The 27,517-nt window shown below is 38.4% G+C and overlaps 2 protein-coding genes across 9 annotated transcripts; one reads left to right on the top strand and one right to left on the bottom strand.

Moving 5' to 3' along the window:
• Positions 1-111: 111 nt before the first annotated feature.
• Positions 112-3,309, bottom strand: LOC121639803. Of its 3 annotated transcripts, none has more exons than XM_041985334.1 (5): positions 3,142-3,309; positions 2,734-2,862; positions 1,488-1,545; positions 946-1,305; positions 112-766 (listed from the first exon to the last, which is right to left on the bottom strand). In XM_041985334.1, exons 3-5 carry the CDS (start codon positions 1,534-1,536, stop codon positions 501-503), a joined length of 675 nt encoding a protein of 224 aa, XP_041841268.1. In that variant the 5' UTR covers positions 1,537-1,545; positions 2,734-2,862; positions 3,142-3,309; the 3' UTR covers positions 112-500. The 3 variants fall into 3 exon arrangements, with proteins under 3 accessions (XP_041841268.1, XP_041841266.1, XP_041841267.1); XM_041985332.1 differs by having other exon boundaries at positions 946-1,308; positions 3,142-3,306; XM_041985333.1 differs by lacking the exon at positions 3,142-3,309 and having other exon boundaries at positions 946-1,308; positions 2,734-2,879.
• A 6,143-nt stretch (positions 3,310-9,452) lies between these two features.
• On the top strand, positions 9,453-15,349 carry LOC121639799. 6 transcript variants are annotated; one of them, XM_041985321.1, is made up of 5 exons: positions 9,453-9,689; positions 11,045-11,121; positions 13,519-13,881; positions 14,069-14,113; positions 14,366-15,349. In XM_041985321.1, the coding sequence occupies exons 2-5, from the start codon at positions 11,061-11,063 to the stop codon at positions 14,584-14,586; spliced, it is 690 nt and encodes a 229-aa protein (XP_041841255.1). In that variant the 5' UTR covers positions 9,453-9,689; positions 11,045-11,060; the 3' UTR covers positions 14,587-15,349. The 6 variants fall into 6 exon arrangements, with proteins under 6 accessions (XP_041841255.1, XP_041841254.1, XP_041841253.1 ...); XM_041985320.1 differs by having other exon boundaries at positions 14,066-14,113; XM_041985319.1 differs by having other exon boundaries at positions 9,455-9,689; positions 13,522-13,881; positions 14,066-14,113; positions 14,363-15,348.
• The last annotated feature ends 12,168 nt before the right edge of the window (positions 15,350-27,517 follow it).

Raw genomic sequence — 27,517 nt, 5'->3', positions numbered from 1 at the left:
TAACTGCAGGTCTCTGTAAGCTTCTTTTTTTCTAATATTCTGAAAATGATCTTAGCATGTACAAACTTTGACAATTATAATGTTTCAAAAGAAGGAAAAGACACTGAAGACTCATAAAATAAGACCTCTTTATTTACACTATATACACACACAGTGAACTATTCTGAAAAAAAAAACTGTTAATACAGTGAACTGGAACAACTTCCATAAGGTCTGACAACCTGATAGATACAATTTATGGATAAACCCTTGAACTACACAATAACTCTACATTACAGGTGTCATCATCTGGATCTGTGATGTTCAGGGAGGTGAGATCCTCAGTCAGAAGAAGCTTTTCATGACTCGGCAGAATGAAACATCAGATGAAGTTGTGGTGGATGAACAAATCAGATGGTGACAGTTTGGATGTCTTTGTACAAAACTGCAGTAATTTAGATGTAACATATTCTTCCAGAAGAGAACCATCATGTACATCAACAGAATAGTTTGCATGTAGTTTATAATACAAACTGTCTTTTGTCTTTAACTGAATCTCTGGTCTGATGATAAATGGGATGTTTTAGGGTTGTCTCTGTGGGACTCTCAACAACTCGTTTGTCTCTGCTTTTTCTCTTTCTGATAACAAAACCAGTGATAACAATGATCACCAGAAGAACTGCTGCTGGTACCCAACATCCCACCAGAACGAGCAGTAAGATGTGTCCTCCTCTCTCTGGTTGTGGTCTGATGGTTGGTCTCTGAGGTGGGAGCTCTTCTGCAGCTTCTGTGAATAACATCATGTTTCTATGTTGAAAATATTCCACATATTCCAGTAAATAATCCAGTTCTCAGCAGTCAGACTACATAAAGACTGGTTTTACAGTTCAATATGAAAAACAGGGATAATTATCATTAAGAAGAGGAAACATGGAAATTCTGCTATTTTCTCCTCAGACAACTTACCAGTAACGTTGAGCTGACAGCTGGCAGAGCCCCATCCATGATCTGTGTTCACTTGACATCCGTACACACCTGAGTCATTAGTTCTGAGTCTGGACACATGAAGTCTGATTCGTCCTTCTCTGAGGACGTCTTTCTCACTCTGGACTCGTCCTACAAACTGTTCATCTGTATACAAGGAGGCTTCAACACCTTTAAATACATGAAACAGGACTTTGAGTTTGTGAGCAGCTTTAAGTTCACAGTAGATGAAAAGAGAGTTGGAGGAGACGTCAGGTTTGGTGGTGAAGGTCCACTCCAGAGTGATGTTGTGGTTCTCCTCTGCCTGATAGGAGCTCTGTGTCACATTCACTACAAATGTTGCTGCTGAGGAGACAGAGAGAGAAAGAGAGGAGCAGACACACTGAGAACTGGAACATGGAGGCTTTAAACTACATCTAGAAGTTTCTGTCACATCTTCACCTCTATGATGTAAGAGCTCATTTCTCATATTAACCGAGAGCAGTTTGTTTATAAATTTAGTGTAAATAACAGTAAAAACTGACCACAGACAGACGAGATGAGGATGAGGAGCAGCAGCATCCTGCAGATCATCTTCTCCTCCTGTGAGAGGAGACAGAGGTGAAGAGTCATGAACACATGAGGTCAAAGTTCAGTCATTCCAGGTAGAAGAAGGAAAATCTCCAGTCTGACTTCATTCAGTCATTCCAGCATCTGATCCTGTTCATCATCCTGTTTATTTCACATCAAAGAACTTTCTGACTGAACTACATGAACTACAACCACTGAAATAGAAGCTGTCACCATGGAAACCTACAGGTTGTGTTTCTATGGAAGCATTTCACATGGATGAAGCTATTTTTGTTTCTGCCACCAGGTGGCGCCAGTTTCAACTGCAAAACAAAGTGAAATTAATGAGTCTCTTTTGCTGAACTTCAGTTATTTCTCTGCTTTTTTAACGACAGTCACATGGAGACTTTTGCTCAGTAATACAAGAAGAGTTCAACTGACAACACATGTTATTCCAAATAAAACAAAAAGATAATTATTTATTATTTATTGATTAATAGAAATATTATTCATTGTCAAAACTGGCAACAAGAGAGAAAGTGATTCAGCACAATAAAATTTTATTTCTAAGAAACTAAATGTGTGTTTAGAATAAAAACAGCTAATTAAATTTAAGGATGTTTCTTGTCAATCTATATGATCAAAAATATTTACAAAGAATGTCACTTTAAGATGTGTGTTTTTTTTTTACTCTGTCTTAAAAAGAAACAAAATGAAAAAAAAGAAAAGGAAAGAAAAAAAAAACCCAGATAAAATATCACACATGTAGTAAACACTGACCAAGAAATAAAAGTGAAAGTAAATTATGGAAACCACAGTCAACAGTCTTCAAAACCACTCCTGTCTGCAGAAAAAAAAAAAAAAAAAAAAAAAAAACAAACAAACAAAACAAAGAAAAAAAAACATTCTCCACCCACAGTTTGATGGCATCAGTTTGATTTGAAGGTCCAGCCCATTAATTCTCATTGGACAGAACACAGAACAGCGGGCTTTCTTCCAACTAGAGCAAAACATCAGATGTTTCAGTTTCTGAACATGACAAAAGAAGGTAAATATATTTATATGGTCAGCATAGACTTTGTCCTACTGTTAGCTTACTATGTTATTAACTGTAATTTAATCCCACTACACTGTGAGAATGTTAAGCTTTAAAAACCACAACAGAGAAAACGTGCAGAGTTAAAAACACGTCAGGCTTTAATGAGACATAAAGATACTCACTGTCTTTTCTTTCGGGTCCAACACTGCTGTAGTTTAGACACCAGGAGAAGATGGTCCATAAATACTGCTGAAGAAACACACTTTCTGTTCTTGGGAAGGTTTCTGTCTCTCTGCCATCTTCATTGCACCCTGTTGGACAAATGAAGCATTGCTCAACTTTGTTTACAACTTTAAGCACGTAGGCGGGTCTGAGTTGAAACATAAAGACACGTCTACATCCTGAGGGGGCGCACTGAGACAGAAACTGCAGACTGTGCTGATTAAACAGAATTTTCTTTACATATTAGTGAGCATTATAAGACTATCCGTTCGTAAACAAATGAAGCCACTTTTATAAGACGTGCACCTAAAACAGTTCAATCATCTTCTCATGTCACTACAAATAGATTCACTGGCGGTACGCAGTACCAGGAAGATGGGAGTGGCTGCCATACTGCAGTCTGGGTCAGACAATAGATCCATTAGCAACATGCAGTATCTGACGGTAAACCAGCGATCATCCAGCATTGTCCATTTCGACTTTCAGCCTAGTCATGAAACAGAGGCGAACGCCGTCTGCTCTGTGCTGCTGCTATGTGAAGCCTCGTATGGGTGCTTTCGGACGGTAGATGGGTCTGTGCAGCACCCGCTCCTCATTGGGGGGGGGGCGGGACTTGCTGGAGGAGTCTGAAAACTCGCTAAATATAGTAAAAAAAAAAGTCGCTAATTTCTACTGGTTATTAATGTTCCAATTAAAATAAATAGTTTAACATATTGTCAAGTGTTTTTATTTCCCCCTACTCCATAGGCCTACAGGTAGCCTACAGTAAAATAATGAAATGTTTTTATTTATTTCAGTTTTGAGTTTATTTTAAAATGCATGAAGTGAGAGAGGGATAAATGTTTTGGAAATAGAATTTAAAATTACTTTCACTCCACAGTGTAATGAAGACGTGAACAGCAGCGACAGAGATGATGAGATAGTAAAACCACACAGTGAAGCCTCAAACATTCCACTGCGGTGAAGTTAGTTTCAAGTTGGATATTGGATATTCGCGCTGTGGTTGTTGACTTAGGGACTGTCAATAAATTTTGAACCATCACTCTTCAGAAACAAAACTTATAGCTGTCCTCTCTTGTTACCAACTCTCACAAAATCAATGAAATATCATGCAACAAAATTAAATGAATCTGCTAAATTACCAGATTTTTGAGTGATTTTGCTGTATTTTTTCGACGTGTTTTTAGCCATTTTTTTTATCCAGAATTTCTGATTATCCTTCAATAGCTTCCAGGTCATGTGACCCATTGACACAAATTCCATATTAAACTTTTCTCCTAGTCTCCACAGATGAGGCACACTCATTTTTTATTGCATTTATAGTCATTTATTATTTTTGAGTAATTTTTTTACTGTAAATTTATGATTATTGTTCAATAGCTTCCAGGTCATGTGACCCATTGACACAAAATCCATATTAAACTTTTCTCCTAGTCTCCACAGATGAGGCACACTCATTTTTATTGCATTTATAGTCATTTATTATTTTTGAGTATTTTTTGTACTGTAAATTTATGATTAACGTTCAATAGCTTCCAGGTCATGTGACCCATTGACACAACATCCATATTAAACTATTCTACTAGTCTCCAGAGATCAGGCACACTCATTTTTTATTGCATTTATAGTCATTTATTATTTTTGAGTATTTTTTGTACTGTAAATTTATGATAATCGTTCAATAGCTTCCAGGTCATGTGACCCATTGACACAAAATCCATCTTAAACTATTCTACTAGTCTCCAGAGATCAGGCACACTCATTTTTTATTGCATTTATAGTCATTTATTATTTTTGAGTATTTTTTGTACTGTAAATTTATGATAATTGTTCAATAGCTTCCAGGTCATGTGACCCATTGACACAAAATCCATCTTAAACTATTCTACTAGTCTCCAGAGATCAGGCACACTCATTTTTATTGCATTTATAGTCATTTATTATTTTTGAGTAATTTTTTGTTACTGTAAATTTATGATTATCGTTCAATAGCTTACAGGTCATGTGACCCATTGACACAAAATCCATATTAAACTTTTCTCCTAGTCTCCACAGATGAGGCACAATCATTTTTACTGCATTTATAGTCATTTATTATTTTTGAGTAATTATTTTACTGTAAATGTATGATTATTGTTCAATAGCTTTGAGATCATGTGACCCATTGACACAAAATCCATCTCAAACTATTCTAATAGCCTCCCAACATGAGGCACATTTATTTTTATCCAAATTAAAGTAATTTCATCTTTCTAAGTATTTAGTATTTAGAAAAAAAAAATCCCATTTCAAGACGAATATGATTTTAAAATATTTGTTATGACAAATACCATCCTAAACACTAGGTGGAGCTAACGTGATCCACCTAATTTTATCCTAAACAGAGTGAAACGGGGCAGAGAGAGCACATGGCAATGGCAAATCTACTCTCAACTTCTGTCCAAAATGGGTCGTTTTAGAAAAGGACAGAACCAGAAAAACACAAACCTGTGGCAAAAAGCTGGAGGTATCGATGCTATCGTTCAGTGTTTTATTTCTCTGGGATTTAGTGAGGCAGTTGTAACAAAGCAAAAAGCAAAAATTGTCTGAATGTTTCAGAATAAACATTACCTGCAGTAAGCACCTTCGTCCGGATTCCTTGTCGATCTGCAGACCAGATTACCTTAAGCCACTTTAAATAATTTTTCTCGTTCGTTTTAAACACAGCAAATACAAGCGATAGCCACTGCTGCTTTGTTACAACTGCCTCACTAAATCCCAGAGAAATAAAACACTGAACGATAGCATCGATACCTCCAGCTTTTTGCCACAGGTTTGTGTTTTTCTGGTTCTGTCCTTTTCTAAAACGACCCATTTTGGACAGAAGTTGAGAGTAGATTTGCCATTGCCATGTGCTCTCTCTGCCCCGTTTCACTCTGTTTAGGATAAAATTAGGTGGATCACGTTAGCTCCACCTAGTGTTTAGGATGGTATTTGTCATAACAAATATTTTAAAATCATATTCGTCTTGAAATGGGATTTTTTTTTCTAAATACTAAATACTTAGAAAGATGAAATTACTTTAATTTGGATAAAAATAAATGTGCCTCATGTTGGGAGGCTATTAGAATAGTTTGAGATGGATTTTGTGTCAATGGGTCACATGATCTCAAAGCTATTGAACAATAATCATACATTTACAGTAAAATAATTACTCAAAAATAATAAATGACTATAAATGCAGTAAAAATGATTGTGCCTCATCTGTGGAGACTAGGAGAAAAGTTTAATATGGATTTTGTGTCAATGGGTCACATGACCTGTAAGCTATTGAACGATAATCATAAATTTACAGTAACAAAAAATTACTCAAAAATAATAAATGACTATAAATGCAATAAAAATGAGTGTGCCTGATCTCTGGAGACTAGTAGAATAGTTTAAGATGGATTTTGTGTCAATGGGTCACATGACCTGGAAGCTATTGAACGATTATCATAAATTTACAGTACAAAAAATACTCAAAAATAATAAATGACTATAAATGCAATAAAAAATGAGTGTGCCTGATCTCTGGAGACTAGTAGAATAGTTTAAGATGGATTTTGTGTCAATGGGTCACATGACCTGGAAGCTATTGAACGATTATCATAAATTTACAGTACAAAAAATACTCAAAAATAATAAATGACTATAAATGCAATAAAAAAATGAGTGTGCCTGATCTCTGGAGACTAGTAGAATAGTTTAATATGGATGTTGTGTCAATGGGTCACATGACCTGGAAGCTATTGAACGTTAATCATAAATTTACAGTACAAAAAATACTCAAAAATAATAAATGACTATAAATGCAATAAAAATGAGTGTGCCTCATCTGTGGAGACTAGGAGAAAAGTTTAATATGGATTTTGTGTCAATGGGTCACATGACCTGGAAGCTATTGAACGTTAATCATAAATTTACAGTAAAAAAATTACTCAAAAATAATAAATGACTATAAATGCAATAAAAAATGAGTGTGCCTCATCTGTGGAGACTAGGAGAAAAGTTTAATATGGAATTTGTGTCAATGGGTCACATGACCTGGAAGCTATTGAAGGATAATCAGAAATTCTGGATAAAAAAAATGGCTAAAAACACGTCGAAAAAATACAGCAAAATCACTCAAAAATCTGGTAATTTAGCAGATTCATTTAATTTTGTTGCATGATATTTCATTGATTTTGTGAGAGTTGGTAACAAGAGAGGACAGCTATAAGTTTTGTTTCTGAAGAGTGATGGTTCAAAATTTATTGACAGTCCCTAAGTCAACAACCACAGCGCGAATATCCAATATCCAACTTGAAACTAACTTCACCGCAGTAAACATTCCTTGCAGTATTTTACATTTAACACATGCTTGTTCTTTTCCTTTACTCACCATCACTGAGGAATCCTCTGATAGTTTGTCAAGAATTATTTTTTACAATGCAAACATACCTGCATCTGACTTAGTTACATTAAAGAGAGATGGGTGTGTAAATCATGAATAATGCTCTAAGGAATGTGATGTGTGTTTTCCTGCAGGACTGGAAGGTAAAAACACTGGTTATAAAGAGCTAAGCTAAAGTGTGTTATGGGGACAGTCTGATCAAACTGACATGGAGGTACAGCTCATCTTCAACTGGTTTCTTATTTTGTCTTGCTTAATCTAAAAATCCACCAAAACACTAAACTCTGCATTCTAATCTTCATTCCTAAACAAGTAGAGACATGCCTTTAATGTTTACATATCAGACTGTACATGCAGGTACATGCATGTTACAGTTCAGTAAGTCTGAGTTTAAACTCGTCTTTACTCCAGCTCTTCAAAGATCATCCACCAGCTCTGGCTGATCTATCATAACAAGACTTTTTCAGCTGGAGACTCACTTTTCTCAGTCTCGGTTCAAACCGTAGATCTAGTGTTTTCTTCTTGTATGACTTCTCAGTTCTGTAGTAAAGGAGTCTTTAACTCCACGTAACAATCTGATAATGTAACAGAGGAAGATCTTGCTGCTTGATGAACAGCAAACATGTTGGCAGCAAATCTTAAAAGCTGAGAGGCTGCTGCAGGAAATCCTCCACCACTGTGACCAAAGTGATGCAGGTTTAGCAGCAGTGGTGGTGAGGTGGTGCTGAGATCTGTTGTTTAACATCATCATCAAATGAATAACTGGCTGGGTCATTTGAAAGCTAAATGTACATAAATTAATGTATGTATGTATGAAGCAGAGGCATAGAAGAAAAAAAAACATCACTAATAAAATCCTTGTTTCTCTTCCTCATCACAGCATTTTATTTATAACATTTTAGCTGTTGTTAAATGAGTATTTCCTTATATGTAAGAAATGGTTAAAACATTTTAAACATTTGCTGCTTGCTGGCTCGTGAGTTCTCTATGAACTGACCTTGTAAATGGGAGAAAAGGAGCAGTATCTATCACAGTTTTACCCTCATCTAAAAATCTGCTTCAGCCAGTTCTGAAAACAAAACAATAAGTCGTTCACTGCAATGAGGCATGTTAACTGGGTATTTACAGAGCTGTAGTGTAGAGACTATAGACTTTTCTAGTAAATGCTGCCCTCTACTGGTGAAATTTAACTACTTTTAGTTCATAGTGAACTATTAGGAGCTGAAGCCACCCCACCCATCCTCCCAGAATAAAAACAGACAGGTGGGGTGTGTCTGGTCTGGCGGAGGCCACCCCGCCCATAGATATCTACAATAAAGACTTTATTGTAGATATCTATAGTTGAGATATCTAGTCTTTACTGTATGCCTACAGGTCAGTCTAAACAATCTATCCCTCACTGTGGATAAAACTAAAGAACTAATTGTTGACTTCAGTCGGTCTCTACACAGTCATACTCCACTATGCATTTTTCTTTTCAGTTCCAGATCGTCCAGAATACAACGTTTTGGGACGTGCACACTGCAGACAACCTCACATGTACAGAAAACACCAAATACATTACAAAGAAAGCCCAGCAGCAGCTGTACTTTCTAAGGAGGCTGCAGAAAGCCCGCTTCCCAACCTCCATTCTGATAACCTTCTGCAGAGGGACCATTGAGAGCATCCTCAGCTGTTCCATAACAGTATGGTTTGGCAGCTGTACTGCAGCGGACCTGCAGCAGACATATACAACACCTGTTGCCTGCAAAAAGCCAGATCATCATTAAGGACATCACACATCCTTCACACGGTCTCTTCTCCCTACTTCCATCAGGAAGAAGGTTCCACAGCATCTCTGCCTGCACTTCCATGATTGGAAAGAGCTTCTTTCCCCAAGCAGTCAGACTGCTCAACCACTCTTAGTGCAAAACTGATTAACATTAACTCAATCTGCAATTCTACTTGCAACCTAAATGCACATCAGCGCACTGCACCTTCTGCACTTTACACGTTACTGCTGTCCCTTGCACTCTGAGTAAACATATGTGGAAGTACGTGAATGAATGTAAGACAATGAATTATATCTGTATTGTGTTTTAATGGTATGTATAACACCAATTGCATCTGGTGAAAAATAGTCTTCTCACTGTGTATATGACTGGTACGACAATAAAGACTACTATTACTATTACTATTACTATTACTACTACTGCTACTAAACAGGAAGCTTTCTAGAGATTGTCTCTTTAATGAGGTAAAAGTGGAATGTTTTCATTCCTGGATTATGGAGGAATGTGGTTTTCATGAAGGAGGAATGTAATGACGCTGCTCTTTGTTACAGTTTTGCAGTTTTATGTTTTGCTTGTGTGGTGAAGTCACTCTGTAGCAGATCCAGATTTTACTATTTTTATTTCTTTTTGCTTTTTACGTGAGTGAGATTGATGCTCGATTAAATTTTTAAAAGTTTTAAAGCTGAATCAGGTCATCTTGCTCCACTTTCTGCTCCGTTTGCGTCTGAAGGTAAGTTTCTGCGCACTTATTGATGCAGCAGCCAGAATCAATAGTTTTCACCTAATTATAAGTCATTTGTGGGTTGATTATGTAACCTGAGAAAAGATTTGAGTATTCAACCAAGAAGAAATCATTTTATTGATTAATTTATAGATGTGGGATGGTTTCAGGTGAAGCAGGAAGTAATGATTTAATTCTCTGATGCAGGTCTGTAGTTTTTTTTGTTTTTCCTCCCTCCTTTGTTGATATTTGACTATTGTTGTAGAAAAAGTTATTAACGAGAGTATAGTTGAGTGAAGTTTAACAAAGTTTACCACCGAAAAAAAAATCAAGACATGCAAGAGGTTTTGAAAGACCGGGGTTAGCGTGATCAGTTTTCTACCTTTGTGTTATTCACAGTAGTCATCCTGACCAGATAAGACTGATTACCTTCCTTGGACCTTCCCTTAAACACAACCTTGTCTTGAAGAAACCCAGTATTTCTGTAGACTTAGTGTCTCCTATAGGTCGGGTCATCATTTTGTACTCAGAGGAAAAAGAACATTACTGTGAGAGAACAACAATCCTGCTTATTTAACTTTTACCCTAAAACCATTTTAGTACGTTAACAACTTAAATGTCACAAAAATGTTGAAAATGTATAAATGATGCTTAAAGTGCTAGAAGTCATGTTAAAAATGAGGGTCCTGAAGCTGCAGGTGCAGTTGTTAAACTGCCTCTAGTGGTATTTTTCTTACTGCATAGTTTAGGTTTACAGTAAAAGAATAAATGGTCCAACAAAACTAAACCCTCATCCTGTCAAATGCTGAAATACCCGTTCTCCTTTTATTCTGTCTTTACTTCCTGCTGGTGAGAGCATGAATGGGAGCGTCTTTTCTCTTGTTTCTTGTTAATTAAAAAAAGAAAAAAAATTAATTGAATAAAGTTATTAATCCAAAACAAGCATAAATGTCTTTCTTCCTTTAAAATGTGTAATTAATTTAGAAAGACTGAACAGAAAACATTATATAAATAAAACATTACATATTATATATTTAATTATATGTTTTATAAGACTCAAACTCTTACATAAATGGCCTCCCACCTCTCTTCTGTTGACACAGGTTTATGCAGAGCTGTACAAAACTTTGAACCAGAGCTCAGCATGTGTATTAATAACCCTGAGAGCAAACATGAAAGTGAAACTATTAACTGAGGTTTCCTCTGCAGCCACCATTTTGTCCTCTGAAGCTAAACACAAATATGACAGACAGACAAAGATGGAGTCAGATGTGTTAATAAATAATGTAAATTGCTGTAAATAAAGCAGATAAATGAAACATTAAGATGAAGATGCTGCAGCCTCATTAAAGTCTCTGTTTCAGGGCGGCTCAGTCAAAAATGACTTTTTGGAAAGTTGGTCTCCTCCTGATGCTGACTGTGGCTCTGAGTCCTGCAGTGGGTAAGTCACTGCTTTCTACTTAATGCTGTTTCTAAACAATAAAAAACAGCTTCTAATGTAAACGAATAATGGATTAAAGCCTCTGACTGAGTGAATATCAAACAAACAGCAGAAGAGTGAAAGTGAGGAGGTAAACCAGTAATATGATGAATATTGACCTTTGAACAACCTCATGAGTAAATCAGTGGAGGATGAGATGTTTCTGGTCTTGTATCCGATGACTACCATCACATTTATTACTGATGATGTTTGTTCAGAACTCTGCTGCTCACGTGTGAAAAAAACTAGCTGAAAACCTAGAAAATGTCTCGTGTTATTGTGCTGCTGTCAGTGTCTGTAATGTGAATATTTGCATCTATCAGAACAACACACTCATCTAACATGTTATCTGAAATCACACACAGGAACATTTTACTTTAACACTGGTTCAGTGTTGTAGGACATCAGTAACATCTAGGGGACATTACTACTAAAACTTCCCAAAACTACTTATTGATCCGGTACCTAAACAGAGCTGCTGGTTCCTTTAAAAAAAGATTGTTTGTTAAAAGTAATTTAAAGATTTTAACATTTACATGATTCATTAATGCAAAATAATACAAATTCAGCATGACATGAAGAAAGTAACACAAACAAGGCAGCACACATGATGTGCTGTGTGAAAGCTTTTTAAAGGAAGTGGTAGCTATCCATTCTGCTGGGGTGAGGATCACTCTGAACAGGTTGTTCGCACCAGAACAGGGATCGAACTTCATCTACACATCAGCAGTTATCGAGAACATAACATTTATGTGGCGGACTCACGAAAGACCAGCGACAACAGAAGTAAATGGTTTGAGTTTTTAGCCTTGAACCGCACTGGCAGGATGAGCAGGAAGGCAGGTCTGGATGGATCAAGATGGAGCAGGTTAGATGGTTTTACAACCAATGAAATCTATTCTCTGAAAAAGCGTGGAGCTTCACATGTAGAAGTGTGTGGTGCAGAACCGGGAATGTCAAATGAAGTGTCTGATTCTCAACATTTCATAATTAGAATGAATTAACATTGCATAGATTAGGATTATATTTGGTTGCAGCTGTAAGCAGACTGCCACTCGCTAAGAGTCAGTGAATCTTAGATTCCATGTATGGACATAGTGTAATGTACACTAAAGGTTACTTTCTTTAGTACAGTATTTAATGACATAAAAAGTAAACAAACAACTAGTAATTAATGCTATTTACTGGTAAATATGATGGAAGAATGCTTTATGATTTAACTCCAGATGTCTTTATTTTGCTGGATGATTTGGACTTTAATGGGAAAAACTAACTTCACTGCTGAACTTTTCTCCTTATTGAATGATGTATTTATTTGGCACTGTGGGTGTGTTATGGAGTCAGGGTGAGCTTGGGGAGAAATTTTCTGTTGACCGCCATCTAAATGTACTGTTTTAACATATCTTTGCACAACCTGAAAAACACCAATGGAAGTAAGTGACATGGATATGAAAGAATAAACATTGTGACAAGTGCACTGGTTCAGTGTGACGCGTCTTTGATAGAAATCCTCATGACTTAGCGTGCTGCGGCGTTTGGTTTGGAATTTAAGTTTGTACGCCGCAATAATAATTGAGTAGAAAAATGTACAATGACTTGATTATTATGACTAAACTATGTATTAACATGTAGATCTATGAATACCAGCTTTTTTAATCATGAATGAGCTCATTATGTTTTACCTGCAAAATAGAAAATAAATAATAAAATAAGTAAGAGATTCTCCTGCATTACAAGAGCAAAGGTCTCCACATGAACGAGGAACAAAAACACATTAAAGTAAAACATTCAACAAGCTGCAGATTGAACTCAGTTCTCACTGAAACAAAAAGTTGTCTTTCAGTTAAAACTGGCACCACCATTTTCTATACCACTTAGTGAATTCACGATCGTGGGGAAGCTGGAGTCTATCCCAGCAATTAGCAGGTGAGAGGCAGCTCCACCCTGGACCGGTCACCAGTCCATCACAGGGCCGATACAGAGACAAACACACTTACAGTCCTAGGGAGAATTTAGGGTAACAAATTAACCTAAAATTTGTGGAGAAAAAAGTAATTCAATCCATGTAAAATGTTTCCCTAGAAACAAAAACTGCAGGTTTCCATGGTGACAGCTTCTATTGCAGTGGTTGTAGCTCATATAGTTCAGTCAGAAAGTTCTTTGATGTGAAATATTAACAGTTATATTATATTTTTATTATTTATATAAATTTTTAAACAAACTGTTCTGTTTAATGTGAGAAATGAGCTCTGACAGCACAGAGATGAAGATGTTCAGAAACCTCTAGATGTCGTTTAAAGCCTCCATGTTCCAGTTCTCAGTGTGTCTGCTCCTCTCTTTCTCTCTCTGTCTCCTCAGCAGCAACATTTGTAGTGAATGTGACACAGAGCTCCTATCAGGCAGAGGAGAACCACAACATCACTCTGGAGTGGACCTTCACAACCAAACCTGACACCTCGTGGAGGTCCCTGTTTATCCTCTGTTACCTGATAACTGATTACAGATTCTTAACCCTGTATCATGTCCATAATGGATTTGAGGTACCAATGTCTCAGGATAGACAGTTTGCAAGACGAGTCTGGAGTGACAAATGCGTCCTCAGAGAAGGACGAATCAGACTTCGTGTGTACAGACTCAGAACTTATGATTCTGGTCTGTATGTGTGTGATGTGAAGACAGATTACGGCTTCGGCTCTAAAATATCTCAACTGAACGTTACCGGTGAGTTAACCAACTTTCTCCTTTTTCCAAAGCAAATTTATGGTTTTCTGTTTCTGTGTTTGTTCTTGTTTTTACAACAAAACCAACATATGTTGCTCTGATATGGATGAAATGTGTGAATGAAAACCTTGTGATGCTCATGGTGGTAAAACTTTGTCATTAAGAGTTACATTTTTTTTTTCAGCAGCAGCTTTTCAAGAAAAAGTTAAAGTAAATTTTCTAAGTGAACCAGGTAAAATCCACACACACTGAGCTTCATTTAACTTTAATAATTTTCAGTAGTTAACAACACATAAATGTTTAGTTCAGGAAAATTTTACAGAAATTTCACAGTCCAGTTCTTTATGAAGTGACCTTGTAAACGGTGGAAAAAGAGCAGCTTCTATCACAGTTTTACCTCCATCTAGAAATCTGATGTCTTCTTTCTTTTCTTTAAATAAATAATGAGAGTTTTCACTTTATACATTTTTGTACTTTACAGCAGCTTTTGGTCGGGGTCAACTTTGGACACCAGCTCAGATTCCAAGACCATCCACTCGAGGAAGGACCGGCCTCCATGTAGAACTGGGGCTCATGTTAGCAGTAGTAGCTGCAGCTGCAGCAGCTCTGATGTTGAAACTCGTCATTAATTTTACTAAATCACCTGAGAAGACAACAAACTTCAGATCCGATGATTACTTAACCAAAACTGGAGAAAAGATTTGAGTATTCAAACAAGACAAAACCATTTTATTGATAAAGGTATAAATGTGAGATGGGTTCAGGTGAAGCAGGAAGTAATGATGTCATTCTCTGATGCAGGTCTGTAGTTTTTTTTTCCTCCCTCCGTTGTAGATATTTGAGTGTTTCATCCCTTGTCCCAGTGGAGATGTTAGATACAGATGCTAGATGGTAATTATTACAGTTTGAAAGGTGAATCAGGTCCTCGTGTGCCGTTATACAATTTGTTTGCGCGAGTTGTCATGTGATCAGAGAAGCTGGGCCTAATACTTAACACGTTTATTAACATAGTCACAGTTTTACAGAAGCTTTCTGCTTTCACTTAGGGAACAGGTGGTATATATTTCTTTCTTTTAAAGAGCAAGGAGATCGTGATTAGTAGGGGGTTCTGGTGGCTGCTGTTTCTTGACAACATCTGAACCCTCATTTTTCTCACAGCTTCAGTACAGATTATTAAGAGTGATGAAAAGTTCGTTACTGTGTAAATCACAGTCAAAACTGCTGGAAGTGATGTTAAAAATGAGGGTCCTGAAGCTCTGGTTGCAGTAAAAGAATAAATAGTCCAACATAACTAAACCCTCATCCTGTCAAATGCTGAAACACCCTTTCTCCGTTTCTTCTGTCTTTACTTCCTGCAGGTGAGAGCATGCCTGAGACTTCTCCTGGTCTTTTAAGTATCTTGTTAATTAAAAAAAAAAAGAAAATTAATTGAATAAAGTTATTAATCCATAAATAAAGCATAAATGTCTTTTTTCCTTTAAAATGTGTAATTAATTTAGAAAGATTAAACAGAAAATATTATATAAATAATATATTATACATATTATATATTTAATCATATATTTTATAAGACCCCTGGTCTTACATAAATGCCCCCCCCCTTATTTATTTATTTATTAGTTAGTTAGTTAGTTAGTTAGTTAGTTAGTTAGTTAGTTAGTTAGTTAGTTAGTTAGTTAGTTAGTTAGTTAGTTAGTTAGTTAGTTAGTTAGTTAGTTAGTTAGTTGTTTTGGAATAAAAGGAAACAAAAACCACTTTAAGCATCCTTACTTGCAGGGGCAGAGGTATACATATCTATTTATCTATATATATGTATTTATGTACATGATAGATAGATAGATAGATAGATAGATAGATAGATAGATAGATAGATAGATAGATAGATAGATAGATAGATAGATAGATAGTCTTATACAAGCACATAATAAAGAATCTTCCTCATATGTAAAACCTGTTCACAAACTCTGCTCTGACTTCCAGTAAAGATTGATAACAGAGACTGAATCTGTCTGGATTTTTACTTGATAAATGTCCGTGAGTATGTCTCAATGTTTTAGATTTATAGTCTTTAACTATCTGGCTTCTCTATTACAGTTTAATTTGTGTTAAAAGTTTAGAGCATGATAGACTGTGAATGAGGCTCTGTTAATAGTACTCATGGAGCTGCTAACTGCTTAATTTCTGCTGAAAAACCACCCTACCGGACTGACTTTTACTCGCTGGAGACAACTCAGTGTAGAGGTAGCATGCAAGATGGATGCAGAATTAACCGTCGACAGGGGGCACATCACTGAGAAAATCTACCAGAATTACATAGTGCATCTTTAACACATGTCCAAGCCAAAGGCTTTCCTGAAATCTACAAAATTGATGTACAGGTATGTTTTCCCTTCTAAACACAGCTCTAGGATGTAATGTAATGCAAAGATCTGGTCTGTACACCCTCCTTCTTTCCTGAAGGCTGCTGGTTCTTGTCTGAGCCTGGTGTCAATGGCTGGCTCCATCCTGTTGTCAAGACTTTGACTGTAAGACCTCTAGACTAGTCTTCAGAGACTGTGTGTTGTTCCAGATGTTTTGGAAGAGGTCAGTAAGGACCTTAGTTGATGTTAAGATGTTGGCCTTGAAAATCTTAATTAATGAGCTAATATTTACCTTGAAATGATAAAACGTCTCAGTTTCAACATTTGATACGTTGTCTAACATCTAAGGAGGCTTAGAGGATTGAAAGTAGACTACAGGAATTTTTGGCTGGTCTATGAAAAGACAAAACAGTAAATGTTGTCTTTGTGATTTTTTTTTATTCTTGTAAATATGTGAATAATCTTTGCACTGGAATTTTGGACATTTTTGCACTATTGAGCACAGTTTGGGAGCCACGAGCACAATAAACCACCAAAAACTGAAGAGGGACTGAGCCTGTTTTATTGGTTGATGAACCCCACCACACATCTACAAAATGAATAATGACTCTTTCTAATAGTTTTTAAAGATGAGGAAGACAAGCAGAACTGATAACCTGCTGATTGTAAATTTTCTGCTGGAATTCTTGAACAAAAACATAAAAACTCTGATAAAGAAAGACGTCTGATTTCTGAGCTGTTCTGGACTCTTCCAGAGAGATGTAGATGTAAAACTCCACAGCTTCATTCAAAAAGGCCTCTTGTTATGTGTTTGGAAGTAGAAGAGATTAGTCCAACCTGACAGGCAGTTTTTCAGTAGTGAACAGAAACAGACTGAGTTTTCTTAGTCTGAGCTCATTGTGACAGACAGATAACACTACAGGTGTTCTCTGATTATTTCACACTGAGGATCTTCACCTGGTTTCTTACTGATGTCTCTGCTCTAAGTTGATCCAGTTCTTGTTTAAACAGCAGCAGATCATTTCAAAGCTCCTTCAACATCCATCTGGTGGATGTTTCTTCATGCAGTATTGTGGAGCAGCAGCAGCTTTCTGTCCTGTTTGTGATGATGAAGCTCAGAATCAGAGACACAGTTCTAATGCTGATATTTAAGGTTAGAATAAAAACTTCCTGTATGAGCTTTAATGTCTCCTGATGCTTCATGTTATCATTATATGAATCCACATGATAAACAGACTGAAAAGTTTAAACTTCTTACAGAAACTCTGCTGTTGTTCCTTTATGCTGCCACCTTGTAGATACATGTGGAACAACAGCGAAGTGTTTCCAAAGATGCTCATAGAGCATCTATACAAAGTGTTTTGACCTGTTTAGGTCTGTATACTTTTTCTTAAATCATTGTTTCAATTTCAGACTTCTTATGAAGACATTTTATAATAAAGTCAAATTAGTTTTAAAAATTAATTTGTTTTGTTCCAGGTTTTATCTTTGTAATCTCGTTTTCTCTCTATTTATATTTCAGCTGTTGTATGTAAAGTGAGTTTCATGAAACAATAATAATTTCTGTCTACAAACACACCTGCTAAAGATATTTTTATTAATGATTCAGATTTGCTGTTGCTGACAAACTGTTCATGACTATAGTTCATTAAATAAAAAAGACAGGGGAACCTGAAAATAAGATATTTATTTACATTATGTACATATAAAAATTGGATAAGGCACAAAAATATTTCATATGAAAATATTTCATACAGTGAACTGGAACAACTGGGATTGTTTGGAGGTCTGACAACTTGATAGATATAATTTGTGGATAAACCCTTAAACTACACATTAACTCTCCATTACAGGTGTCATCATGTGGATCTGGGATTTTCAGGGAGGTGAGATCCTCAGTCAGAAGAAGCTTTTCATGACTCAGCAAAATGAAACACATCAGATGAAGTTGTGGTGACAGTTTGGATGTCTTTTGTCTTTCCTCCCAGAAAAGAAGCATCATGTACATCAGCAGAATAGTTTGTACTTCTGTGTTTCTTCTTCTGGTACTTCAGACAGATGTTGAAGGAACAGAGTCTTTGTTTCTGATGAATTTATAACTCAAGTCTTTAACTGAATCTCTTATTCAGGCTGATGATAAATGGGATGTTTTAGGGTTGTCTCTGTCAGACTCTCAAACACTCATTTGTCTCTGCTTTTTCTCTTCCTGACAACAAAACCAGTGATAACAATGATCACCAGAAGAACTGCTGCTGGTACTCCACATCCCACCAGAACGAGCAGTAAGATGTGTCCTCCTCTCTCTGGTTGTGGTCTGATGGTTGGTCTCTGAGGTGGGAGCTCTTCTGCAGCTTCTGTGAATAACATCATGTTTCTATGTTGAAAATATTCCACATATTCCAGTAAATAATCCAGTTCTCAGCAGTCAGACTACATAAAGACTGGTTTTACAGTTCAATCTGAAAAACAGTGATAATTATCATTAAGAAGAGGAATCATGGAAATTCTGCTATTTTCTCCTCAGACAACTTACCAGTAACGTTGAGCTGACAGCTGGCAGAGCCCCATCCATGATCTGTGTTCACTTGACAGCTGTACACACCTGAGTCATCAGTTCTGAGTCTGGACACATGAAGTCTGATTCGTCCTTCTCTGAGGACGTCTTTGTCACTCTGGACTCGTCCTACAAACTGTTCATCTGTATGCAAGGAGACTTCAACACCTTTAAATACATGAAACAGGACTTTGAGTTTGTGAGCAGCTTTAAGTTCACAGTAGATGAAAAGAGAGTTGGAGGAGACGTCAGGTTTGGTGGTGAAGGTCCACTCCAGAGTGATGTTGTGGTTCTCCTCTGCCTGATAGGAGCTCTGTGTCACATTCACTACAAATGTTGCTGCTGAGGAGACAGAGAGAGAAAGAGAGGAGCAGACACACTGAGAACTGGAACATGGAGGCTTTAAACTACATCTAGAAGTTTCTGAACATCTTCATCTCTGAAGTGTTGCCTTCACTGACAGTCTGTTCCGGTTTATAAAGTATATGGAAAACATAAGATTTAAAGATACTAAACTATGAATATAGTAACAGTCAATAGGTATGAATTGAAAACTGTTACAGTGTCAAAACTTAATAAAATAAATGTACAAACTGACCACAGACAGATGAGCAGAGGATGAGGAGCAGCAGCATCTTCCTCCTGTGAGAGGAGACAGAAGTGAAGAGTCATGAAAGCAATTAACTAATTAATTAATTTAAACATGTCAAACAACATGAAGATTTAAACAAATGATAGAAATTATTTAATTAGAAGATATATAAAAATCAATGGGGCTCCTTGAAAACCAGGTTTATTGTGTGTTATGGTTTATTGTGAGAGTTCATTATTATCATTGTTTCTTATGGTTTGTGATGTGTTAAATATCCTGATAAAATGCTGTGAAAGTGTCAATATTTAAGTTATTATTGACCAAAAGGCTTTAGACTTGGTAACATTTTTTTTTAACTTTGAAAGCTTTATTTTTGTGTTAAATGCAATTTTCTTTGTTCTAATTTACATAAATTTTATCTATATTGTATGAACAACACTGAATCTGACGCAGTGAAAACATGTTTCCTGCTTCTCTGAAAATATCAGCTGGAATATATTTGTGTCACAAGAGGGCGCCAGTTTATAATTAAACTAAAGAGAAGCAAACCTGAGAAGCAGAAACACTTTGACATAAACTAATTTATTTATTTAGTCATGAGAAACTGTAATAATAATTACCAGCTGGATTTATTAAATTCTATGTAACTCAGAATGATGCCAAAGATTAATTCAGTCTGAACTTTAAACTATTTTCTAAGAGGAGACGATGTATTATTGTATCAAAGATGTAGATATGGTTAAATATGGACAAATAAATTAAATTACTTGTATGTAAATAGTGAATCTGTTTATGTTCTAATGGGTTCAGTCAAATTATACTTTTCAGTCTGTTACTGGAGACAGATTTGTAAAATAATCAACTGGATTTTAAATAAGTATAATATAAATGTAAATACTTTGGAAACTTAAAAAGAAACAAACAAACAAAAAGAACAAAAAAAAAAAAACAAAGCAGATAAAATATCACATGTAGTAAACACTGATCATGAGAAGAACTGGTGAGCTAGAAGTGAAAGTAAATTATGGAAACCACAAGTCATCACACAGCCTGCAAAACATATCCTGTCTAAAAAAAAAAAAAAACATTTCTCATGTGCAGTTTTGTTCCATCTGTTTGATTTGAAGGTACAAACGTAAACTAATCTGGAGCTGATCAGTTTAATCCTGATTAGACAAAAGAGCAGGTTTTCCATCAATTAGCACAAAACATCAGATGTTTCTGAACATGACAAAAGAAGGTAAATATATTTATATGGTCAGCATAGACTTTGTCCTACTGTTAGCATACTATGTTATTAACTGTAATTTAATCCCACTACACTGTGAGAAAGTTAAGCTTTAAAAACCACAACAGAGAAAACGTGCAGAGTTAAAAACACGTCAGGCTTTAATGAGACATAAAGATACTCACTGTCTTTTCTTTCAGGTCCAACACTGCTGTAGTTTAGACACCAGGAGAAGATGCTCCATAAAAACTGCTGAAGAAACAATTTCTGGTCTTGGGAAGGTTTCTGACTCTGCCATCTTCACTGCACCCAGCAGCAGAAATTACCCGTTGATCAGCTTTGTTTACAACTTCAAGCGTGTAGGCGTGTCTGAGTTGAAACATAAAGACACGCCTACATCCTGAAACGCTCTTAATGTAAACACAATGTTAACACACTCAAACTGCAGACTTTGCTGATTAAACATTAAACATGCTGATTAAATTAAAGTTTCTTTACATATTAGTAAACATTAAATGACTATCAGTTCATAAATAAAGCAGCTTTTACAGGAAGTGCACCAACAGCAGCACCATCATCTTCTCATGTCACTACAAATATCAGTTTTCTCATCTTGTTTTTATTGAAGTGAAATGAAGACGTGAACAGCAGTGACAGAGATAGTGAGATAATAAAACCACCCAGTGAAGCCTCACACAGTCCTTATAGTATTTTACATTTGACACATGTTTATTTTTTTCCTTTACTCACCATCACTGAGGAATCTTCTGATAGTTTGTCAAGAATTATTTTTTACAGTGCAAACATACCTGCATCTGACTTGGTTACACTAAAGAGAGACGGGTGTGTAAATCATTAATAATGCTTTAGGAATGTGATGTGTGTTTTCCTGCAGGACTTGAAGGTAAAAACACTGGTTATAAAGAGCTAAACTAAAGTGTGTTATGGGGACAGTCTGATCAAACTGACATGGAGGTGCAGCTCATCTTCAACTGGTTTCTTTTTCTGTCTTGAGTAATGAATCTAAAATTCCATCAAAACAATGAAGACTGCTTTCTAATGTTCATTCCTAAACAAGTAGAGACATGCCTTGTTGTGTTTTTATCTCTGAGGGTACATGCAGGTACAGACATGTTGCAGCTCATTGAGGCTGAGTTTAAACTCTTGCACAGTCTCTACTCTAGTATGAGTTAGATCAGTGAACTCATGGATATTTGTTCCAGAGAGGGCAGCCGATGATCTTTTGTGCTGTAGATATCACTCTCTGGAGAACCTTCCTGTCCTCCACCTTGGAAGCGGCATACCACACACACAAACAGTATGTGAGCACACTCTCTACAGAGGAGTGATAAAAGGCCAGCAGCAGATTTTTCTCCAGGTTGTTCTTCTCCAGGTTGTTCTTCTTCAGTGCAGCCACTGCTGAGCCTTCTTTATGATTGAGCAGATGCATATGTGAATTCATCAAAAATAGAAATGAATGAGTAGAATCCTGATTATAAACTGTCCTGCTCTTTCCTTAAAAACAGAAACTTCACATAATCTGTGTTACTATACGTATCAAAAACCTAAACAAAGGAAAATATCTCCTTATAAATTCATTTGGGTATGTGAGCATTTTAATATCAATAAAATCAATAAAAAACAATAAAACAGTGATTCTTATATTTTTAAGGATTTTGTTCTCTAACCCATCCATCCATCCCTTTTCTTCCGCTTATCCGGAGTCGGGTCGTGGGGGCAGCTGCCTAAGCAGGGAAACCCAGACTTCCCTCTCCCCGGCCACATTCACCAGTTCATCCGGAGGGATCCCGAAGCTTTCGCAGGCCAGCCGAGAGATGTAGTCCATCCAGCGTGTCCTAGGTCTTCCCTGGGGCCTCTTTCCGGTGGGACGTGCCCGGAACACCTCACCAGGGAGGCGTCCAGGAGGCATCCTAACCAGATGCCCGAGCCTCCTCATTTGGCTCCTCTCGATGTGGAGGAGATGCGGCTCTAATCTGAGCCCCTCCCGGATCATCGAGCTTCTCACCCTATCTCTAAAGGAGAGCCCGGCCACTCTGCAGAGAAAACTAATTTCGGCCGTTAGTATTCGCGACCTCATTCTTTCGGTCACTAGCCACAGATCATGATCATAGGTGAGGGTAGAAAAGTAGATCGACTGGTAAATCGAGAGCTTTGCCTTTTGGCTCAGCTCCCTCCTCACCACGACAGACCAATGCAGAGTCCGCATCCCTGCAGACGCCGCATCGATCCGCCTGTCAATCTCCCGCTCCATCCTTCCCTCATTTGTGAACAAGACCCCGAGATACGTAAACTCCTCCACTTGGGGCAGGACCCTATTGCAGACCCGGAGAGAGCACTTCACCCGTTTCCGGCTGAGGACCATGGTCTCGGACTTAGAGGTGCTGATTCTCATCCCAGCCGCTTCACACTCGGCTGCAAATCGCTCCAGTGAGAGCTGAAGATCACGGCCCGATGAAGCCGACAGAACCACGGCATCCGCAAAGAGCAGAGACCCAATCCTGAGGCCACCAAACTGGATCCCCTCAACACCTCGGCTGCGCCTAGAAATTCTGTCCATAAAGGTTATGAACAGAATCGGTGACAGAGGGCAGCCTTGGCAGAGTCCAACCCACACTGGAAATGATTCTGATTTACTGCCGGCAATGAGGACCAAGCTCTGACACCGGTCGTACAGGGACCAGACAGCTCTTACAAGCGAGTCCGGCACTCCATACTCCTGGAGTACCCCCCACAGGAGTCCCCGGGAAACACGGTCGAATGCCTTCTCCAAATCCACAAAACACATGTAGATTGGTTGGGCAAACTCCCATGCCCCCTCAAAGACCCCGGAGAGGGTGTAGAGCTGGTCCACTGTTCCATGACCAGGACAAAAACCACACTGCTCCTCCTCAACCCGCGGTTTGACTATCCGACAGACCCTCCTCTCAAGCACCCCTGAACAGACCTTACCGGGGAGGCTGAGGAGTGTGATCCCCCTGTAGTTGGAGCACATCTTCCGGTCCCCCTTTTTGAAGAGGGGGACCACCACCCCAGTCTGCCAGTCCAGGGGAACTGTCCCCGATGTCCACGCGATGCTGCAGAGGCATGCCAACCAAGACAGCCATACAGCATCCAGAGCCTTAAGGAACTCTGGGCGGACCTCATCCACCCCCGTGGCTTTGCTACCGAGGAGCTTTTTAACCACCTCAGCGACCTCAGCCCCAGAGATAGGAGAGCCAGCACCAGCTAACCCAGACTCTGCTTCCTCATCAGAAGACGTGTTGGTGGGATTGAGAAGGTCTTCGAAATATTCCCTCCACCACTTTACAATGTCCCGAGTTGAGGTCAGCAGCCCCCCATCCCCACTGTACACAGTGTTAACGGAGCACCGCTTTCCCCTCCTGAGCCACCGGATGGTGGACCAGAATCTCCTCGAAGCCATTCGGAAGTCATTCTCCATGGCCTCTCCAAACTCCTCCCATGCCCGAGTTTTTGCCTTAGCGACCGCCAAAGCTGCGCTCTGTTTAGCTTGCCGATACCCATCAGCTGCCTCTGGAGTCCCACAGGTCACAAAGGCCCGATAGGACTCCTTCTTCAGCTTGACGGCATCCCTTACTGCCGGTGTCCACCAGTAAGTTCGGGGGTTACCAACACGACTTGCACAGATGACCTTATGGCCACAGCTGATGCTGGCTGCCTCGACAATAGAGGCTTGGAACACAGCCCATTCGGACTCAATGTCTCGGGACATGGTTGAAGCTCTGCCGGAGATGGGAGTTGAAACTCTTTCTGACAGGGGACTCTGCCAGACATTCCCAGCAGACCCTCACAACACGCTTGGGTCTACCAGGCCTGACCGGCATCCTCCCCCACCATCTGAGCCAACTCACCACAAGGTGGGGATCAGTTGACAGCTCCGCACCTCTCTTCACTTGAGTGTCCAGGACATGCGGCCCAAGTCCAACAACCCGACTACAAAGTCGATCATTGAACTGCGGCCTAAAGTGTCCTGGTGCCAAGTGCACATGTGGACACTCTTATGTCTGAACAAGGTGTTTGTTATGGACAATCCATAATGAGCACAGAGGTCCAACAACAAAGCACCACTCGGATTTAGATTAGGGGGGCCATTCCTCCCAATCGCGCTCCTCCAGGTCTTGCTGTCATTGCCCACGTGAGCATTGAAGACCCCAGCGAGGGAGTCCCCTACGGCCCCTCCTGCAGGTGGTGAGCCCACGGGAGGAGGGGCACCCATGTCACCCTTTCAAGCTGAGCCTGAGCAGGCCCCATGGGCAAAGGCCTGGCCACCAGGCCCTCGCCTTCGTGCCCCACCTCCAGGCCTGGCTCCAGAGGGGGGCCCTGGTGACCCACATCTGGGCAGGGGAAACCTTGGTCCTTGTTTTTTCATCATCATAAGGATGATTTTAGCCGCACTTCGTCTGGTCCCTCCCCTAGACACCTGTTTGCCATGGGTGACCCTACCAGGGGCATGAGCCCCCGACAACATAGCCGCTAGGATCGTCAGGACGCAGAAACTCCTCCACCACGATAAGGTGGCGGCTCATGTAGGAGCCTATCTAACCCATTAAAATTAAAAACAAGCAAAAATCACAACTTTTTCAACAAACTGATGGAACCAAAGACGAGAAACATCCAATGTACAGGTTTTATTTGCTGTTGTGGTGGAACAGAAAGACTTTGATGGAGGTTCTGATTTTTATTTAATTTTCAGTCTGTTTTTCATGATATTGTCTGATGAAACTATCTGACAGCAGGAACGTCCTCGTGTTAATCAGCATCCAGTGTGTGTGTTTGTGGTGTTTAAGCAACCAAATCTCATGTTCATCATGTTGCAAACAGACACAGAGGAGGAAGTGTTTTTCTAAACTAACTTTCACCTTCAGACTGTGTTAATCAGTAAATAGAAAATTTCGTCTCACATCATTCAACTAATCTTTAACCAGTTTAATTTTTAACCAAATTAGTTTTTGTTCTTGATGCTGTGAATAAACAGCTTATTCTCCATATCAGTATTTTATCAGAATTACCACTAATGATACTTTGATGTGCTTGTTTCTACATATTTATCATGTAACTCTGTATTTCTGTACTGAAATGTGAGTCAGTGAAGCCTGAGTCTGATCGTCCATCACAGTGAACATCAGGTCTCATCATGTTCCAGTTCCCAGATGTGTCATCATGTAGGTCAAAGTTCAGACTGATATTAAAACGTGTTTCCTGCTTTCTGACTCCTCAATAACACAAGTGAAGCATCAGGAACAGACATGAGAAGCCTCCAGTTCAGGAAATCCACACTGTGGACCAGATTGTAGTGAAGCAGCAGAGAGAAGTTCTCTGGAGAGGATGTGTTTTACACAAGTTTTATTCACTTTGATTTAGTTTTCATCTAAATATATTGATATGATCAGTTGCAACATGATCAGAAGAAAATCTAAGAAGAGTTGATATTTCAGTCACTGGTTTCTGTGAGCAGGTTTAAGGCTTTACTGCAGGAACTCTGCACATCTGCAGTAATAGGAGCTTTTTAAAGCTGTCGATCATTTCAGTTTAACAAGCTACATAAATCTTATCCATTAATAAATAAAGTAAGAAAACATAAAAGATAGAAGATAAAAAAAACTAAAAACATACTGAAGTTGACATGTTAGATATAACAGGAGACAGATAACAGAGTCAGGAGAATTTAGCTGCTGTGTGTAACATAACAGCAGAATATAAATGTGTGTTGGTAAATGTAACAAATGGTAATTAGATAACGTCTCATTTACAGAAACTACAGGTCCTCAACTCAGCTGGTCCAGGTTCAGATCCCACCAAGAAGCCCTTTGCTGAAAGCCATTCCCTGCTCTCTCTGATACTGTTACATGTTAAGCTTGTTACTTATTAGTTATAGATGACCGTAAACAATCAGAAAAAATAAAGAAGATTCTATTATTTTCTCTTCTCTGTCCATGTCTTCACTTGACATCTCTACACAACTGAGTCATCAGTTCTGAGTCTGGAACGAATCTCTTAGTGGCCGGTGTTGTACCACTAGGGTAAGGCAACAATCTGGCGGCGAGTGGACTGCAAACTGGCTCTTATGTAGGCTGGGAAAGTCAAACAGCTGCAGGTGAGTGGCATCTCCCATTACCACCAGGTGAGGAGAATCTCCAAATAACACCACCAGTAGGATCTCTGAACCACAAGTAACAAAAACAGAACATGACAAAATAACAATAAAATACAATCCTGACAGTGCTTCCTTATAAATGGGTAAAACATTTTAGGTGTGTTTACAGCATTTGTGGCAAAAATGAGACTTTTGACACAACAACTCATCAGTCCTGACTGTGACTTGTTTCCTCTTCATGTGACTTCTCTGTTCTGTAGTTAAAGTCTTTCTAACCAGCTGACAATCTAATGATGTAAGACAGTAACAGCTTGCTACTCGCTGACATATCACTTCTCTATGAACTGACCTTGTAAATGGGAGAAAAAGAGCAGTATCTATCACAGTTTTACCTTCATCTATAAATCTGCTGTCTTCTTTCTGGAAACAAATCAATAAGACGTTCACTGCAATGAAGCATGTTAACAGGATATTTACAGTCATGTCCCATGTTCACATTTCAACTGGAACCAGAGCCAGTACCTGGTGTTCAGTATCACCGTATCTGCCAACAGTTCAGTTGTGTGAATCTATAAATTTAAACTCTGAAATGTCGTATCTGTGAGTGAAAGAACAAGAAAAAACTGACAAATGCTTCAACAAGAGTAAAACAAAAACTAATTTCCTGAACAACCTTCCTGGCTGTTTCAACAGGTTTAATATGTACTTGAATGCACCATGATGTTTCACTGGTTTAGTAGATTACAGAATTAGAGACGCTTCTACTCAT

This window comes from Melanotaenia boesemani, chromosome 5 (assembly GCF_017639745.1).
Source record: "Melanotaenia boesemani isolate fMelBoe1 chromosome 5, fMelBoe1.pri, whole genome shotgun sequence".
NCBI classification, from domain to species: Eukaryota; Metazoa; Chordata; class Actinopteri; order Atheriniformes; family Melanotaeniidae; genus Melanotaenia; species Melanotaenia boesemani.
This window is presented reverse-complemented; position numbering and strand designations above follow the sequence as displayed.

Coding starts and splice junctions, on each gene's coding strand:
- LOC121639803 (XM_041985332.1), bottom strand. CDS start 1,536: ATGATCTGCAGGATGCTGCTGCTCCTCATCCTCATCTCGTCTGTCTGT. Junction 1,309..1,487: donor CCTCATCTCGTCTGTCTGTG/GTCAGTTTTTAC, acceptor CTGTCTCCTCAG/CAGCAACATTTGTAGTGAAT. Junction 767..945: donor CTGTCAGCTCAACGTTACTG/GTAAGTTGTCTG, acceptor TGTTATTCACAG/AAGCTGCAGAAGAGCTCCCA.
- LOC121639799 (XM_041985316.1), top strand. CDS start 11,061: ATGACTTTTTGGAAAGTTGGTCTCCTCCTGATGCTGACTGTGGCTCTG. Junction 11,122..13,518: donor GGCTCTGAGTCCTGCAGTGG/GTAAGTCACTGC, acceptor CTGTCTCCTCAG/CAGCAACATTTGTAGTGAAT. Junction 13,882..14,065: donor ATCTCAACTGAACGTTACCG/GTGAGTTAACCA, acceptor TTTTTTTTTCAG/CAGCAGCTTTTCAAGAAAAA.